General features: G+C 57.2%; 1 protein-coding gene across 1 annotated transcript; it reads left to right on the forward strand.

Moving 5' to 3' along the window:
• Nucleotides 1–3,981: 3,981 nt before the first annotated feature.
• Nucleotides 3,982–12,950, forward strand: HMOX2 (heme oxygenase 2). Its single transcript, XM_054271197.1, has 6 exons — nucleotides 3,982–4,120; nucleotides 8,553–8,654; nucleotides 10,271–10,388; nucleotides 10,657–11,148; nucleotides 12,012–12,132; nucleotides 12,210–12,950. The coding sequence occupies exons 2-6, from the start codon at nucleotides 8,575–8,577 to the stop codon at nucleotides 12,332–12,334; spliced, it is 936 nt and encodes a 311-aa protein (XP_054127172.1). The 5' UTR covers nucleotides 3,982–4,120; nucleotides 8,553–8,574; the 3' UTR covers nucleotides 12,335–12,950.
• Nucleotides 12,951–14,006: the final 1,056 nt, after the last annotated feature.

The following is a 14,006-nucleotide window of genomic DNA, read 5'->3' on the forward strand; positions in this document are numbered from 1 at the left end:
CCTATTTTCGTAATAACAAAGGGGTTCCTAACACCTGTGGGTGGGAATGTCCCAGTGCCTGGACTCAGCCAGGCCAACAGATCCACACTTACAGTGCCAGTGTTTATATATGGAAGGGATAAATCCTAGAGCAATCCTTCCTGCTGGTTTGCTTTCCATATTGTTCCAGTATAAAATTTCTTCTGGAGGGTTTTATGTCAGATGTCTAATGGAACACAAAGTGCCTGGGAGAGGTGATGCAGCCTTTGGCAGAGTCATCCCTGTGATTACCCAGGCAAGATATGGACTCCAAATCCCTGCACATGTTCAAGGCTGGGCTGGACAGGGCTTGGAGCAACCTGGGATAGTGGAAAGTGTCCCTGTCCATGGTATGGGGTCAGATGGGATGGGTTTTAAAGTTCCTTTAAACCCAAATCACTTGTGATTGCTAAGAATTCAGATTCATGCCCAAGATCAGCACAATCCCACTGCTCCCTTCACAACACTTCGGAGACTTGGGTGGGTCCAGTCCCTGAGAGATTGGAGAGATGAGGCACCGATGTCCTGGAGGGACATGGAGCCCAGATACAGATCTCAGAGTTCTGCTCTGGTGTCCTCTGGAAATGCCCTTCCCTCACAAAGCGCTGGCTGCCATCGCGTCCTGCTCCCTGAGCCTCTGCAGCGGAGGCTCCGTGTTCCCCGGGGCGGCCATTCCCTTCCCGCCTGAAGCCGGGCTGAGGGAAACCTCCGGCCGGGGCAGGGGAAAGGCTCAGGACGGAGCGGGCAGCAGAGGACGGGTCCGAGCCCTCAGTGGGCCGAGACCGCCACCACCACCTCAGATCTGTCACCACCTCAGCCCCGCCGCCGCCACCCCGGGCCGCCTTCACGGCCCGCGGGGCCGCCATTGGCCACCGTTGGCCGTCACGTGACCGCGCCTCAGCGGCCGCGGAGCCACCGAGTGGAGCCAAGCGCGAGTGAGGGAGCGGGACGGGGACACGGCGGGGCTGGATCGGGGACAGCTGCGGGGCCGAGACCCCCGGTGGGGCTGGGAGCGGACACCGGCGAGCCTGAGACCCCCGGCAGGCCCCCCCGCCCCCCTCACCTGGGCGCCCCCGCATTCCCCCCCAGCCCGCGGGTCCGCAGCGGTTCCGGGGCTCTGCTGCACCCCCGCAGATCCAACCCCTGCTCGGTCGGGTGAATCCCGGCCCGTCTGACCCGGCCCGTGTCTTCCCCCCAGAGCAGGTGCCCTGAAAGCAGCTGGAGATGATCTCCCACATGGATCAGAAGGAGGAACTGTGGCTCTCCCACCTGTACACCTACCGAGGGAAGTCCGAGAGCAGCACTTTTGCAGGTAAGGGGATGGTATAGTAATACAATCACTGAGGTTGGGAAAAGCTCACTAAGATCGTGGAGTCTGACCATTAACCCAGCACATCTGTGAACCTGTCGGTGAGAAAAACTGCTCCAGACCCTACCAGCATGCGTAGGGTTGGTGATACCAGGATGGACCGCTGTCCTCCCCGTGGTCCCTAGCAGCAGCAGTGCTGGGTCTCAGAGAAGGCACAGGCAGTGCCTGGTGTGTTCCTGGATGCTTTCCCAGGCCCTGGCACTCTGTGACTTCAGAAACTACTGAAGCAGACATGCAATGTCTCAGTATCTCACAGCTCTCTCTGTATTTTCTTGCTATCTGAAGTTGTGCATGTTTTAGCATCCATGACTGCTTGCAGCCAGTAGCTCCACAGCATATTCAGCTGCTTTCTGAGTTGCTGCCTTCTTTAGTTTGCTTTGAAGCTGCCTTCTAATAGCTCACTTCATGTCAGTTGTTCTTAACTCAGAGCAGATGGTGCAAGAGGGATCCCCACCCACCCCATGGGCCACTTGTGGTTTCACAGTCCTCTGCAATAGCCCTGTCAGCTGCACCCTTTATCTCCAATGCAGAAGCTGTTCTGTGCCTTTTATTATTCATATCATGCTCTGTATCTCCCTCAGCTCTATTGGAATTTCTCTGAAATGGTGGATCCATCCCTGCCCTTGCACACAGTCAAGTTTGGGGTTTGAGCTGCAAGGGCACACTTACATTCTCTTTATTCTCTGTTTTCCCCTGACAATCATTAACATTCCATGACTCTCAATTCAGCTTTTAATAACTTTTCAGATATCCTAGAATAGCAGCCATCTTTCCTGTTCAAGCACTAAACTTTTACCTCTAAAATGCCAATAATTTCAGTGGATTCAGGTTCTGTCAGAGCACACAGGGCTGTTCCCAGGGTTTGTTCCTGTGAACATACTGAGAAATCCACTGTGTAGTTTGAAGGGAAATATCAGAACTTTCTGTAAGAGTCAGTCTGGTGAATCTTTAGAATTTGATCCCCTGTTTAAAGTTTCCTGTCTGTGACTTCTATCTAGATTCTCATTTTATTGCAGCTGAAGATGGGATTGTGAGCAAAAAGGAGAAGAATCCCCACCAAGGCATCCCTGGGCCAGCAGAGCTGGAGGTTTCACTCTCAGGACTCTCCAAGGAGAACAATTCCCAGAGTCCTGCCCAGGACCCAGTCATCCCACAGAGGTCAGGAAGGGTTCAGAGACCTCTGGAGAAAAGGCAAAGCCGAGTGATGCTGCGTGGGAAAAGTTTCAGGAAGCTGCCAGATGTCATCCAGCAGAGAAATTCCTCTGTGGGGATGCTGAAGATATGTGGGGACTGCGGGAAGAGCTTCCGCGTGAGTTCCAACCTCGTCCAGCACCGGAGGATCCACACTGGAGAGAAACCCTGCCCGTGCACCGAGTGTGGGGGGCGTTTCCGACAGCGCTCCCGTCTGACCCGGCACCAGAGGGCGCACTCGGGGGAGAGACCCTACGGCTGCACCGAGTGCGGGAAGAGCTTCAGCCAGAGCTCCGAGCTCAGCAAGCACCAGCGGGTGCACACCGGGGAGAAGCCGTACAAGTGCTCCGAGTGCGGGAAGAGCTTCTCCGTGAGTTCGGCCCTCATCCCGCACCGCCGCTTCCTGTGGCGGTCGGCGCTGCTGCGGCACCGGCGGGTGCACAGCGGGGAGCAGCCGTACCCCTGTACCGACTGCGGGCACCGCTTCAGGCAGAGCGCCCGCCTCAGCCAGCACCGCCGCGCCCGCAGCGGGGAGCGGCCCTACGCCTGTACCGACTGCGGGAGGGGATTCGCCGTGAGCTCCGCGCTCCTGCGGCACCGGCACGTCCACCAGGCTCTGATCCCCGCGGTCCCGGTGTTCCCGTTCGCTCCGCTGACTGCCCTGCTCACGGAGGGGAAGGCTCTTGGTTTGATGAGAATGACTCCTAAAGGAGAGAGGTGCAAATGGGGGAGAGCCAGTGCGAGGAGCTGGGGTCTGGAGAGGAGCGGGGACACGGCAGGATTAGCTGGTTGTGCTCGGAGGGAAAGCTCTTGGGAGAGAAAGGACGTGCTTTGAAAAGGCTGGAATGTGCTTCGTGTATTTCAGAGGAAGGTAAATGACTCTGTGCCCACATGTGACAGTTAATACACTGAAGCACACGGACCATCTTAGAGCCTGCAACACTCGCTCAACAAAAGCTCCCGATCTGTGTTCAGAGACGCTGAGCTCCCCTCACGCAGCCCAGGGGCTGGAGCTGGAGCTGCAGCCCAAAGCCCAAGGCCTGGTGCCCTGGGCCCCGTGCGCTGGCTATCGGTGTGTGCCCGCGGCCCTGCAGGGGCTGTGGCGCGGCAGCTGCGCTGGGTGCCGTTGCTGCAGCCGCCAATTAAGCCGCCGGTACCGCAGCGCTGCCGCCATGTTCCCTTCTCGGCCGCCCTTTCCGGTTGCCGGGACGCGGCACCACTTGCGCATGCGCGCATTTGCTCTCCAGCCGCCCTTCAGGGGCGGGGCCGGCCAGGTGAGCATGGGGGCGGGAGCAGAGGCACCACGTGACTCCCCGCCCACTCCCACCCATCGGCTGCTTCTGCGCGTGCGCAGCTCCGCTCCCCGCCCGCCTTCGGGGGGGGAGCTTCTCGCGCGACGCCTCGGCCGCCTTCGCCAGTCGCCGGCGCGTGCCGTGCGCGGCTCCTGATTGGCCGCGCGGAGCCCCCGGGGCCATAAAGCCGGGCCGGCGGCGCGGGGCCTTTGTCTGTCCCTGCCGGGGGCCGAGGGCGGCGGCAGCAGCGGTGAGTGCGCGGCGCGTCCCCATGGCAACGCGGCCGGGCCCGCGGGCCGGCCCCCTCCCCTGGGGCTCACACGGCCCCGGGCCGGCCCCTCCCCTGGGGCTCCCCCGGCGGGGCTCTGCCCGCTCCCGGTGGCGGATGGGCCGGGAAGCCCCCCCAGACCGCCTCAGAGCCGTGCTTCCGCGCCGCTGCCCGCCGGGGCCCGGGGCTGGCGCGGCCGACGTGACCGCCCTGACGCGGGCTGGGCTGCTCGGGCCCACAGCTCCCGGCCGCGAACCGTGTGCCCGGGCGGAGCCGTCCGCAGCCCTCCCTGCTCCTGTCGTGTGTCCCCAGGAGCGAGCGGGCGGCTGCCCAGCGGCCGGCGGCGTGTGCCAGCCCAGCCCCGGGCCCTCCGAGCCCCGCCGTGACTCTGCACGGCCGCTCCCGAGCGGGGGCTGGGGGATCCGAGCCCTGCCCTGCCTGCTGCCCGTGGCCATGGGGCCGCTTGGCTTTCCTTGGCCCCGCAGAGCTCAGAGAAGCGCTTGGAGAACGAAGGACTCTTGCTATGCCTCCTTTGCCATTTCTGGCCTTTGTCCTGCTGAAGGCTCAGCACCCACAGAGCTCTGCAGTGCACACAGCAGCCCCGAGTGCCCGTCACTGGCCCTGCCTGGCTGTCGAGGCACACCTGGCACCCGACGTGACCGACATGACCGCCAGGGCAGGCACCGGCTGGCTCTGTGCTGAACAAAGGCTGTTTGGTATAACTGAGTGTGTCTGATACAATGTTTTCTTTCTCAGCCCACATCCAGCCCTGACTGATCCCTTGTCTGTTCTATAACCAGGGTGAGAAAATAACGATGGGCTGGCACAAGTGCCACTGCCACAGGGCAGCACTGGACAAGGTCTTTGAGGTCACCAGGAGCTTCCTTTGGTTGGTGTGTTGAGGTGCTGGGCTGCAGCTCTAGAAGACAGAAGTGGTGTTTGTGTGGGCACACTAGCAGTGCCTGGGACTTGAATTGCTGCCTAAATTTAGGCTGTGTCCAGGTGAAATCTTCAACTTACCTGGGATCAGATAATGTGGTAATTCAGTCAATGAGGTTCCGTTTCCAGCAGCAGCCAGTGCCAAATCCCTCACCAGGAGATGGAGATGAGAATCTCTCCTGCTGGGATTGCCAGGTAACCTCTGGCATGATTCTTCAAGCCTCTAGGCCTGGGGTTCTGAGGTTTGTTTCTGCTGCAGGGATGGTAGGTCCAACCACACTGAGCTCTGTGTGTGGGGAAATGCCTTGAAGCTGCATGCAAATTAAACAGCAGATATGAGCTCTGTGCTGCCTGGGAGTTACCAAACTTCTCCCAGAGTGCCCAAGCAAATCTGGGGCTTCCAGTGCTCCTTCCCTGCAGCAGCAGCAGTGTCTTGTTCCTTGAAGAAACTCGGGATTACTTGGATTAAATGTTTTCCTAGCCTGAGAAGGACAGCTGTGCACCTGGGTGTGCAGCTTGGTGAGGAGATGTGTGTGGGGACAAGCTGTACTCATCTACATGAGGTGGAGGTGTTTTCTCAGGGGGTTTGAACGCTGTCCTTAGGAAAGAACTGTTTGCAATGCTGGGGTGTGCTGTACCAAACCTTCTCCCCCCTGTCCAGCCCTGCTGTGCCAGGGGTAGCTGTTGGATTGCTCCAGGCTGTGTCTGGGCTCTGGGAGGTGCCCTGAACATCAGCCAGCTCCTGGATGAGCAGAGCTCCCTGCAGCAAATGCAATGGCATTGCAGCCTCTGCAGAGGAGGTGGCACTGCCTGAGCCTCCTCCTTGGCTGTGGGACGTGCCCCTTTCAGAGGAACCAGGGCTGTGACACAGACTGGGGCTTGCACTTGCCACGTTTGCAGTAAAAGCCCCAGTGTGTGGTGGTGGTGTGAGGCACAGTGAGTGCCTTTCTCCCAGCTTCCTGCACAGGGCAGGGTGGGCTTTGTGCTGACTTGTCCTGTTGGGATGCGTCTGTGCTGGAGACTGGGTCAGGACAAATCTCAGCTTCCACGTTTTCCTGCACGAGTTCTGCCCTCACCTGGGGCTACAGGGACTGCTGTTACCACTGCCATGGAGATGAGCTTGTCAGGCTGAGCCCTACACAGCAGGCCAGGGGAAAAACAAGTCTGAGATTGCACTTTCAGTGACTCTTTGCATGGTAACCCCTGCTCCCAGCAGCAGACTGCTTCTGGGACAGCCATTCCCCATCCCATTAGCTGTGCTTCTGCAGCACCAGTGACAGGCTTGGCTGGAGGCTGCTGAGACCCCCCAGGTGCCCTGTGTGAACAGGAGGGGCTCAGGCTGTGGCACTGGAGGCTCTGGTGAGTGAGCAGGTGATGAACTCAGGGCCATCTTTGGCCATGGGGAACCTTGAGCCCTGGCTGCTGTTAAACACTGACTGAGGCCTGGCCTGGTGTGCTCCTCTGGGCTGGATTTGCTGGTGTGTGTGTTCCTCTGGGCTGGATTTGCTGCTGTGCTCCTGTGGGCTGGATTTGCTGGTGTGTGTGCTCCTCTGGGCTGGATTTGCTGTCAGCCCTCAGGCCTCTCCCAAGGGATGAGTGTGGCCCCAGTGCTCTGGAGCTCTGCTCTCAGCAGTGGCTGTTTCAGGCATGTGGAGACAGCACACCTCCCCTCCAGGGCTCTGGCTTTCTGGGAATATGAGATAAATTGCAACTAGTTTGTCTAGTTTCATTTTGGAATCTGCATCTCCTGGGAAGGTCCTGGGCTGCCATGAGCAGAGCAGGCAGGGTGTCACAGATCTGGTGACATTGGCAGGTGACAAATGCACTGTTCCTCCTGTGCCCAGGACAGGCTCCTGGCTGAGCTCAGCTGGCTCATTTGCCTTTGTGCTTTGTTTCCCCTCCCCACAGTGGGCATTCCCCACTCTGAAGCTGTGTGAGGATGAGGGAGGGTCCTGGGTTCAGCTGCCTGGTGAGTGATCAGCTCACACCTGAGCTGCTTTCTGGCCTGGCCTTTATCCTGGGCTGGGGAGGCTGCACAGCCCTGTGTCAGGGGAGGGGTGGTGACACTGTGACCCTGAATGACTTCTGTCCCAGCCCTGGGCTCCTGGCATCCCAAAACAATCCCAAAACTTGGTCAGCCTTCCCCTGGAGAAGGCTCTGTCCCAGGAAAGGGTTTTGTGATCACAGAAACCTTCACTGGTGCTGTGCCTGAGCTGGGGGAGTCTTGGGCTGCCCCTGAGGATGGGGCTCAGCCCTGGCTCCTGCTTGGAGTGTGAAGGGCACTGAGAAACAGGGCTGTGAAACAGGGCTGAAGGCTTTGTTGGCCTCTTCCACAATCCTTTCCTTGGTGTTCTTGTCCAAGCCCAGAGCATTCATTCTTGCTCTGTAAAGCTGCTTGAACTGCTGTGTGATGGAAATGTTGTCAAACACGTAGGGCTGTGAAACAGGGCTTAGAAATCTGGGGTGAGGAACTGGAGAGCAATTAATTTCTACCTGGTGTGCTTGTGCTGTGCTGAGCAGCTGCTTGCTGGCTCTCCCAGTCCCTGCCATGGGCTGAGCAGTGAATCCATGGGTGCAGCTGAGCTGAAGTGGGGAGCACGAGGATGGTGCTTCCCTTGGTGAGTGTTCTCCTCTCCCAAGGCTGCCTGGGAGCTGCTGGTGCTCTGCACAAAGCTGATTACAACTCCATTTTATAAATGAGGGGCCTGGATTTCTGTGCTCAGCCAATGTAATCCAGGTGTGTCTCATTCCTGCTCCTGGGTCAGGCTTGTGCATCCTGTTATGTCCAAGGAGATTTTATTTCCTTTTGAAGATGTGGAACCCAGTTACTTGTGGGATTTGAAATAAATTCTGCCAGGCAGGAGAGGGTGTGAGTGGGAGCAGGAGCTGCCTGCAGCTCACTCTGCTTGGAGAGTGGCCCAGGAAAGGCAGAGCAGTGAAATCTGCCCCTGCTTTGGAAGCTCCCCTATTCTGTCACAGGGAATGTTCTTGTTTCCCCTGGGAGCTGCCTGAGCTCAGAGCTCAGCTGGCCTAATTCACCTCTGCTTACTTCAGGAAGCTTTGTACTGCTGTGGAAATGCTTGTTCTTCCACTTGAGTGAAGGAGAGGGGCTTCCCTTTCCAGTTACCCTGCTCAGTGTGGCACTGGGGAAATGTTTGGTAGCACCAGGGGAAGGCTCACAAGTCCAGTGCAGATTGCCAACACAGAGCTCTCATCTTCAGCCAGGAGCCATCCTGAAGGGGAAAATGGAGTGCAGGCTGCTGTGTTTAATGTTTTGTGAACTGATCTCAGTGCTGAGGTTCACCTGAACTGAACAGGCAAATACAATATACATCCTTGGGAGTGCCTGGTGGGAGGTGGAAACAGGCAGAGGCTGCTCCTCACTGCCCTGCCTGGCAGGGCTGTTGAGCATTTCACACCCCTTCCTTTGCTAAGGCAGCTCCCCTGAGAGCCCCTCTCTGGTTTTGCCTTTCAGACTGATCCCAGCAGTGACCACGATGCCGTCAGCCCAGGAGAGCCCAGAGGGGGGAGAGGAGGACACTTTGCACTATGAGGAAACAGAAGATGATGCTGTCAGGTGAGCTTTGTCCTACACAATGGCACAGACACAGCCTTGGGCAAGGCAAGGGATCTTCCAGGAGTGATCCTTCTCATCTGAAGAAGTGAGGGACCCCAATAAGGGATCAATCAAATACATGTGCTGTGAAATCTCTGTGGTCAAACTGCACTCTAAGGGTGGAAGGGATGGGAAAGTGATCTGGCAGGGCTGACAACAAACACTTGACTGTGGAAGTCACATTTCAGAAACACTCCTGACTATTTGGCAGCTGTGTTTGTGCCTTCCTGGCCAAGGGGAGCCAGTTTTCCATGGCTTGCTGGGCAGGCTTCTTGTTTTGAAAACTGACTCTAGAGGTGAACTCTGCTCTGGTGAGCTCTTGCCTTTGCAGAATACCCAGGCCTAGGCAAGGACATTTTCTAGGAGGTTAATTTAAAAAACAAATTCACACACATGTTCTAAAAGCCAAGGCTTCAGACTTGGAACAGGAGGGGTGACTAGGGTGCTTTCTAGAAGATCTAGACAGGCTGGTTGATATCTTTGACTTGACAGGCTCAGCTTCTTGAGAAGTGAATGTTTGCTGGCTCTGCTGGCACACTCAGTGGGTCTGGAGTGTTCAAAGCCTCTCTCAGAGCTAACACAAGTGTGCTAGCTGTAGCAAAGGAGTGATAAAACCTGTGAGGTGCACTTTGGCCTGATTTGAGTGAGTGTTGATACTGTACCAATGTCCTGATGCTGTACCTGGAGGGTGGCTGTAGCCAGAGGGGTTGGGCTCTTCTCCAGGCAACCACTGACAGAATGAGAGGACACAGCCTTAAGCTGCCTCAGAGGAAGTTTAGGTTGGACAGCAGGAAAAAATTCCTCACTGAAAGAGTGACTGGGCACTGGAATTGTCTGCCCAGGGAGGTGGTGGGGTCACTGTCCCTGGGTGTGTTTAAGAACAGCCTGGATGTGGCACTCAGTGCCAGGGCTTAGGTGATGAGGAGGTGTTAGGTCATAGGTTGGACTTGATGATCTCAAAGGTCTTTTCCAACCCAGTTCATTCTGTGTCCAGGTAGGTGCAGTGTCTGTAGACTAAATAATAGACTTAAATGTTTTGGGTCTTTTTTAAAACAAGACACCTTGAGGAAACTTGAAAAAACAGTGTCATGCAGGAGAAATAAACTTTTAAAGGGTGTTTTTGCCCTGTTTTGCCATTCAGCTCCCATCTCTTCACCAGTTGATATCCAAGTTGGGCAAGCTGGGGGACCTACCTGAACCTTTTTTGTTCTCCACCAGAAGATACCACCAAGGCCCCCATGCCCTTTAGCCTGTTCTGATGCTCCCCATAAGCTCAAGGCTTCCTTGTGTAGTGTTGGGCTCACTTGGATGAGAAGCAAAAGTTAAGGTGCAGGGATCAGCAGGTCCTGGTCCAGAGCCCCTGGTAAGCCCCAGCCCTGCTGGGGTGGCAGCTGTGGTTGGCACAGGGGCTGTGCCACCCTGCTGCTTCCTCCAGCAGGGCCAGCTCAGCCTGCGGGGTGCCCTGAGGGTCCCACCTTGTGCATTCTCCACACTGGGATGGTGGGGATCCCTCCAGACACAGTGGGGACAAGCTCTGTGGGGCTGAGGGCTGAAAGGAGCCCTGTGTTTGCCTGCAGCCCCATGGACCTCTCGGAGCTGCTGAAGGAGGGCACGAAGGAGTCACACGACCGCGCCGAGAACACCCAGTTTGTCAAGGACTTCCTCAAGGGCCGCATCAAGAAGGACCTCTTCAAGGTGGGTGTTGCTCTGCTCCCCATCTCTGATGCTCCCAGTGACTGATGCAGACTCAAAGGCAGAGCCCTGGGGTGCTATGGTGGTGGGCAGAGCAGAGCCTTGGCTCTTTAAGCAGTGCCTGCCTGGTACAGGCCCTCCAGGCTGGTTCTGTGCCAGGCCTGGGGGTTTGCTCTTGTTTGCCCCAATTCCATGCAGGCAGGAGCAGTCATGAGATGAGTTGTGCCCATCTAGTGAGCAGCTTCTCACATGAGCTGTGCTCTGTCCATAGCTGGCCACTGTGGCCCTTTACTTCACCTACTCTGCTCTGGAGGAGGAGATGGATCACAACAAGGACAACCCTGTCTTTGCTCCTCTGTACTTCCCCGTGGAGCTCCACCGGAGAGAAGCTTTGGCCAAAGACCTCAAATATTTTTATGGGGAAGACTGGAAAGAAAAGATCCAGTGTTCAGAGGCAACTCAGCAGTATGTGGACAGAATCCATCATGTGGGACAGCACGAGCCAGAGCTGCTGGTGGCTCACGCTTACACACGCTACATGGGGGACCTCTCAGGTGGCCAGGTGCTGAAGAAGGTCGCCCAGAGGGCCCTGAAGTTGCCCAGTACTGAGGAAGGGATCCAATTCTACGTGTTTGACAACATTTCCAACGCACAGCAGTTCAAGCAGCTTTACAGAGCAAGAATGAATGCTCTGGACTTGGACAAGAACACCAAGGAAAGGATCGTGGAAGAGGCCAACAAAGCCTTCAGATTTAACATGCAGGTAACTAAGCAAATCCCTTGATCTGGATGTGTAGGTGCTGCAGCTTTTAGGTCACACCACTCACGCAGTCAGTGGTCTGGGGTGAGACCACCACAGCCCCTCCTTGAGGGGTTGGGGTTCTAGTTAAACTAGTTTTCTCTAACTTCAGGCAGGAATTCCTCCCATGCTCCAACACCACAGCCAAGCACCTTGATTAAGGCAAAATTATTAGGACTTGAAGATTCCACAGGCTGTGTGGCTGTGAAGCAGTGAGGGGAGCAGAGCTCTTGTGCCAAGACAGCCTCAAACAGTTGGAGTGTGCTGCACCACCCTGGTGACAATTCATCTCCTGTCTCAGGTCTGACTTGTTGCCCATGGTCAGAAATGTCTGGAGCTTCCTGTTCCTCCCATAGCATTTGCCTCTCATCAAACCTGACTGAGCTGCTGCTTGCCCCAGGGGATGAACACAGATTTAGCTACTGGATGGAAGTTTTAATCTTGTGCTTGTAGCAGGTCAGTGTGATTGAAGCTGGCCAGAAACGTGATGAGGTGTGGTTGGATCCTTATGGAATCCCATGGCAGTGAGAGGGGCTGCCTGACCACTGCAGGAGCTGGGATCCTCCAGGGCTCTGCAGCAGGGAGGGCAGAGCCTGTTGGCCCACACTCCCACCCACAGCAGGGTGGTGCTGCCTTGCTCCTGGCTCTGACTGAACGCTCTTGGAACGAGCTGTGCCTTCCTGGAGCTCAGTGTGTGCCAGGTGTCACCCCAGAAAGGCAGCTGGGCACAGGGAGGCAGGAGTGGTGCTTGTTCTGTTCCCCAGGTGATTGCAGGGGTCTGTTCTGCCTGGCTCTGCCTGCTCACGTGCTCACTGTGACCTTTGCAGGTGTTTGATGAGCTGGACAAGGTTGGCAGGTCGCTGGGAGAAGCAGCCCAGGATGGAGGCGTGCCAGTCCACGATGGCAAGGGAGACATCCGCAAGTGCCCGTACTATGCGGACAAACTGGGTAGGTGGTGCCAAGGGGGCTGCCACGGGTGTGTGGCACAGAGTGACGGTGCTAACGGTGCTTTCTGTGTCCTGCAGGCACAGCAGGCCCCAGCTGCCCCTTCCACGCTGCTGTGGGCCTGGCCAGGCAGCCCCTGGTGCAGCTGGTGCTGGCAGCCTGCATGGCCGTGGCAGCGGGAGCTGCAGCCTGGTACATCCTGTGAGGGCACAGTCAGGTGTGGCTCTGCCTGGGGCAAGGGCAGAGATGTGCCCTGCCTGCTTTCCAACCCTTCCCTTGCTGCTGGTGAGTTGGCTGCAGAGTGGAGTAAGGAAAGAAACAGGAATCCTGTGGGACTGTCCAACCTCCTTGCACAGCCCTGTGACACCTCTTTAGCTGAACATTGCACAGGACTGGTCAGTGCCAGGGGCTGAGGGCTCCACTGCAGCACTGCCCTGCCCAGGCTGGGCTTTTTAAGGCTAGAGATGTCCTGTCCTTCACATGCTTGGCTTTTCATCTCCATCCCTGAAGCAGTGTCTGGAGGGGGTTTCCTGCCCTGGGTTGCATCTGCAGAATGTCATCAGCCTTTGAAACAAGGAGCACTTGCTTTCCTACCCTGAGGAGCTGAGGCTGTGCCAGGGGGCTGAGAGCAGTGTCCTGTTTGGTGCAATGTCTGAGGAACCAAGTCTGACTCCTGTTGGAAGGAGCTCCCTGGGGATGGGGGCAGGACCATGGTGGGGAATGGAGGTGACAGATCTGTATTGTGCAACTTTGGGGTTGAGGGTCGGTTGTTGGTTATTTCTCCTGAAGCCTTGACTGGAATAAAAAGTTGCAATGCTGTAGCTGGAGGAAGCTAAAAGCACATCATTGTGAGAATAGGGGGGCTGGGGAGGGGGTAAGGGGGAGAAAGGGAGTGCAGTCCCACACTGTCTCACTTGTCTCTGACTGATGCAGTCCCTGAGAAACTCCTGCCCTGGCACCCCTCTGTCCCTGCTATTTCCCCTGGGGAGTCTCATTGCCCTGCTGAGGACACAGCCAGGTGCTGTCAGGGCTTGGGGCTCTCCTGTGTGAGGGGTTCCTGGTAGGGTAGAGAAGCTGCTGCTCTTCCTCCTGTGCTTGGTACCCCTGTACCCCCACCCTGCCTTTATCCTCATCTCTCCTGCAGGCAGAGCTGCTGTAAATTTTGAGCAGGAGAGAAGAAAAGATTTCTCACACCAGTTCAGGGTCTGTTATTTATTTACATAAAAACACTGACTAGTGCCACAGTTCCAGCCCTGAGCAAACAGCAGCTGCCTGTGCAGGCCAGGCTGTGTTTGCAGACCTGTGTACTGAGAGCCCTCCCCACTTTGCTCTGAGAGCTGCAGGGGAAGGGGCGGGAGGAGCAGCCCGAGAGGCTGAACTCGGCTCCCAGCCCCTCTCACCCTGCTGGGGGAGCGCTGCTGGCAGCTCCTGGTGCTGCCTGCTTGCCCCTTCCTTCTGCCTCAGGTGAGTGAGCTCAAACACCCCCTACACCACATGCAAGGAGACCCTGCGGGGCCCAGGGCGGCTCTGGAGCTGCAGCCTGGTTACAAACTCCTCTACTCTACGAGCCGGGCAGCCGGGACATGCCGGGTGTGCTTTGGCGCTCGGGGGCCGGGGCTGCCTGGGGCTGTCCTGCCCCCGGAGCCGGCGGGGCTGGGAGGAGGAGGAGGAGGAGGCGCATGCAGCTGGAGCGGCCGCCGGGCAGGACGGAGGTGCTGATAAGGGTGCGGTGCTGCTGCCGGGCCCCTCTCTGTGCTTACAGGCAGCTCTGCCTCCCCTCGGGAAGGGGCTTGGAACCACACGGAAACTGGTGTGTGGCACTGCCCTGTGTCCTTGTCACTGAGCCCCTTGCTGACAGTGCCACAAAGGCTGTGCTG

This window comes from Melozone crissalis, unplaced genomic scaffold, assembly GCF_028551555.1.
Source record: "Melozone crissalis strain CALT ecotype California unplaced genomic scaffold, PUWL_Pcris_2 ptg000012l_1, whole genome shotgun sequence".
Classification (NCBI taxonomy): domain Eukaryota; kingdom Metazoa; phylum Chordata; class Aves; order Passeriformes; family Passerellidae; genus Melozone; species Melozone crissalis.

Excerpts from the sequence above, each read along its gene's own strand:
- HMOX2 (XM_054271197.1), top strand. The coding sequence starts at position 8,575 with ATGCCGTCAGCCCAGGAGAGCCCAGAGGGGGGAGAGGAGGACACTTTG. Across the intron at positions 10,389-10,656 it reads TCAAGAAGGACCTCTTCAAG|CTGGCCACTGTGGCCCTTTA; the intron begins GTGGGTGTTGCT and ends CTCTGTCCATAG. Across the intron at positions 11,149-12,011 it reads CCTTCAGATTTAACATGCAG|GTGTTTGATGAGCTGGACAA; the intron begins GTAACTAAGCAA and ends TGACCTTTGCAG.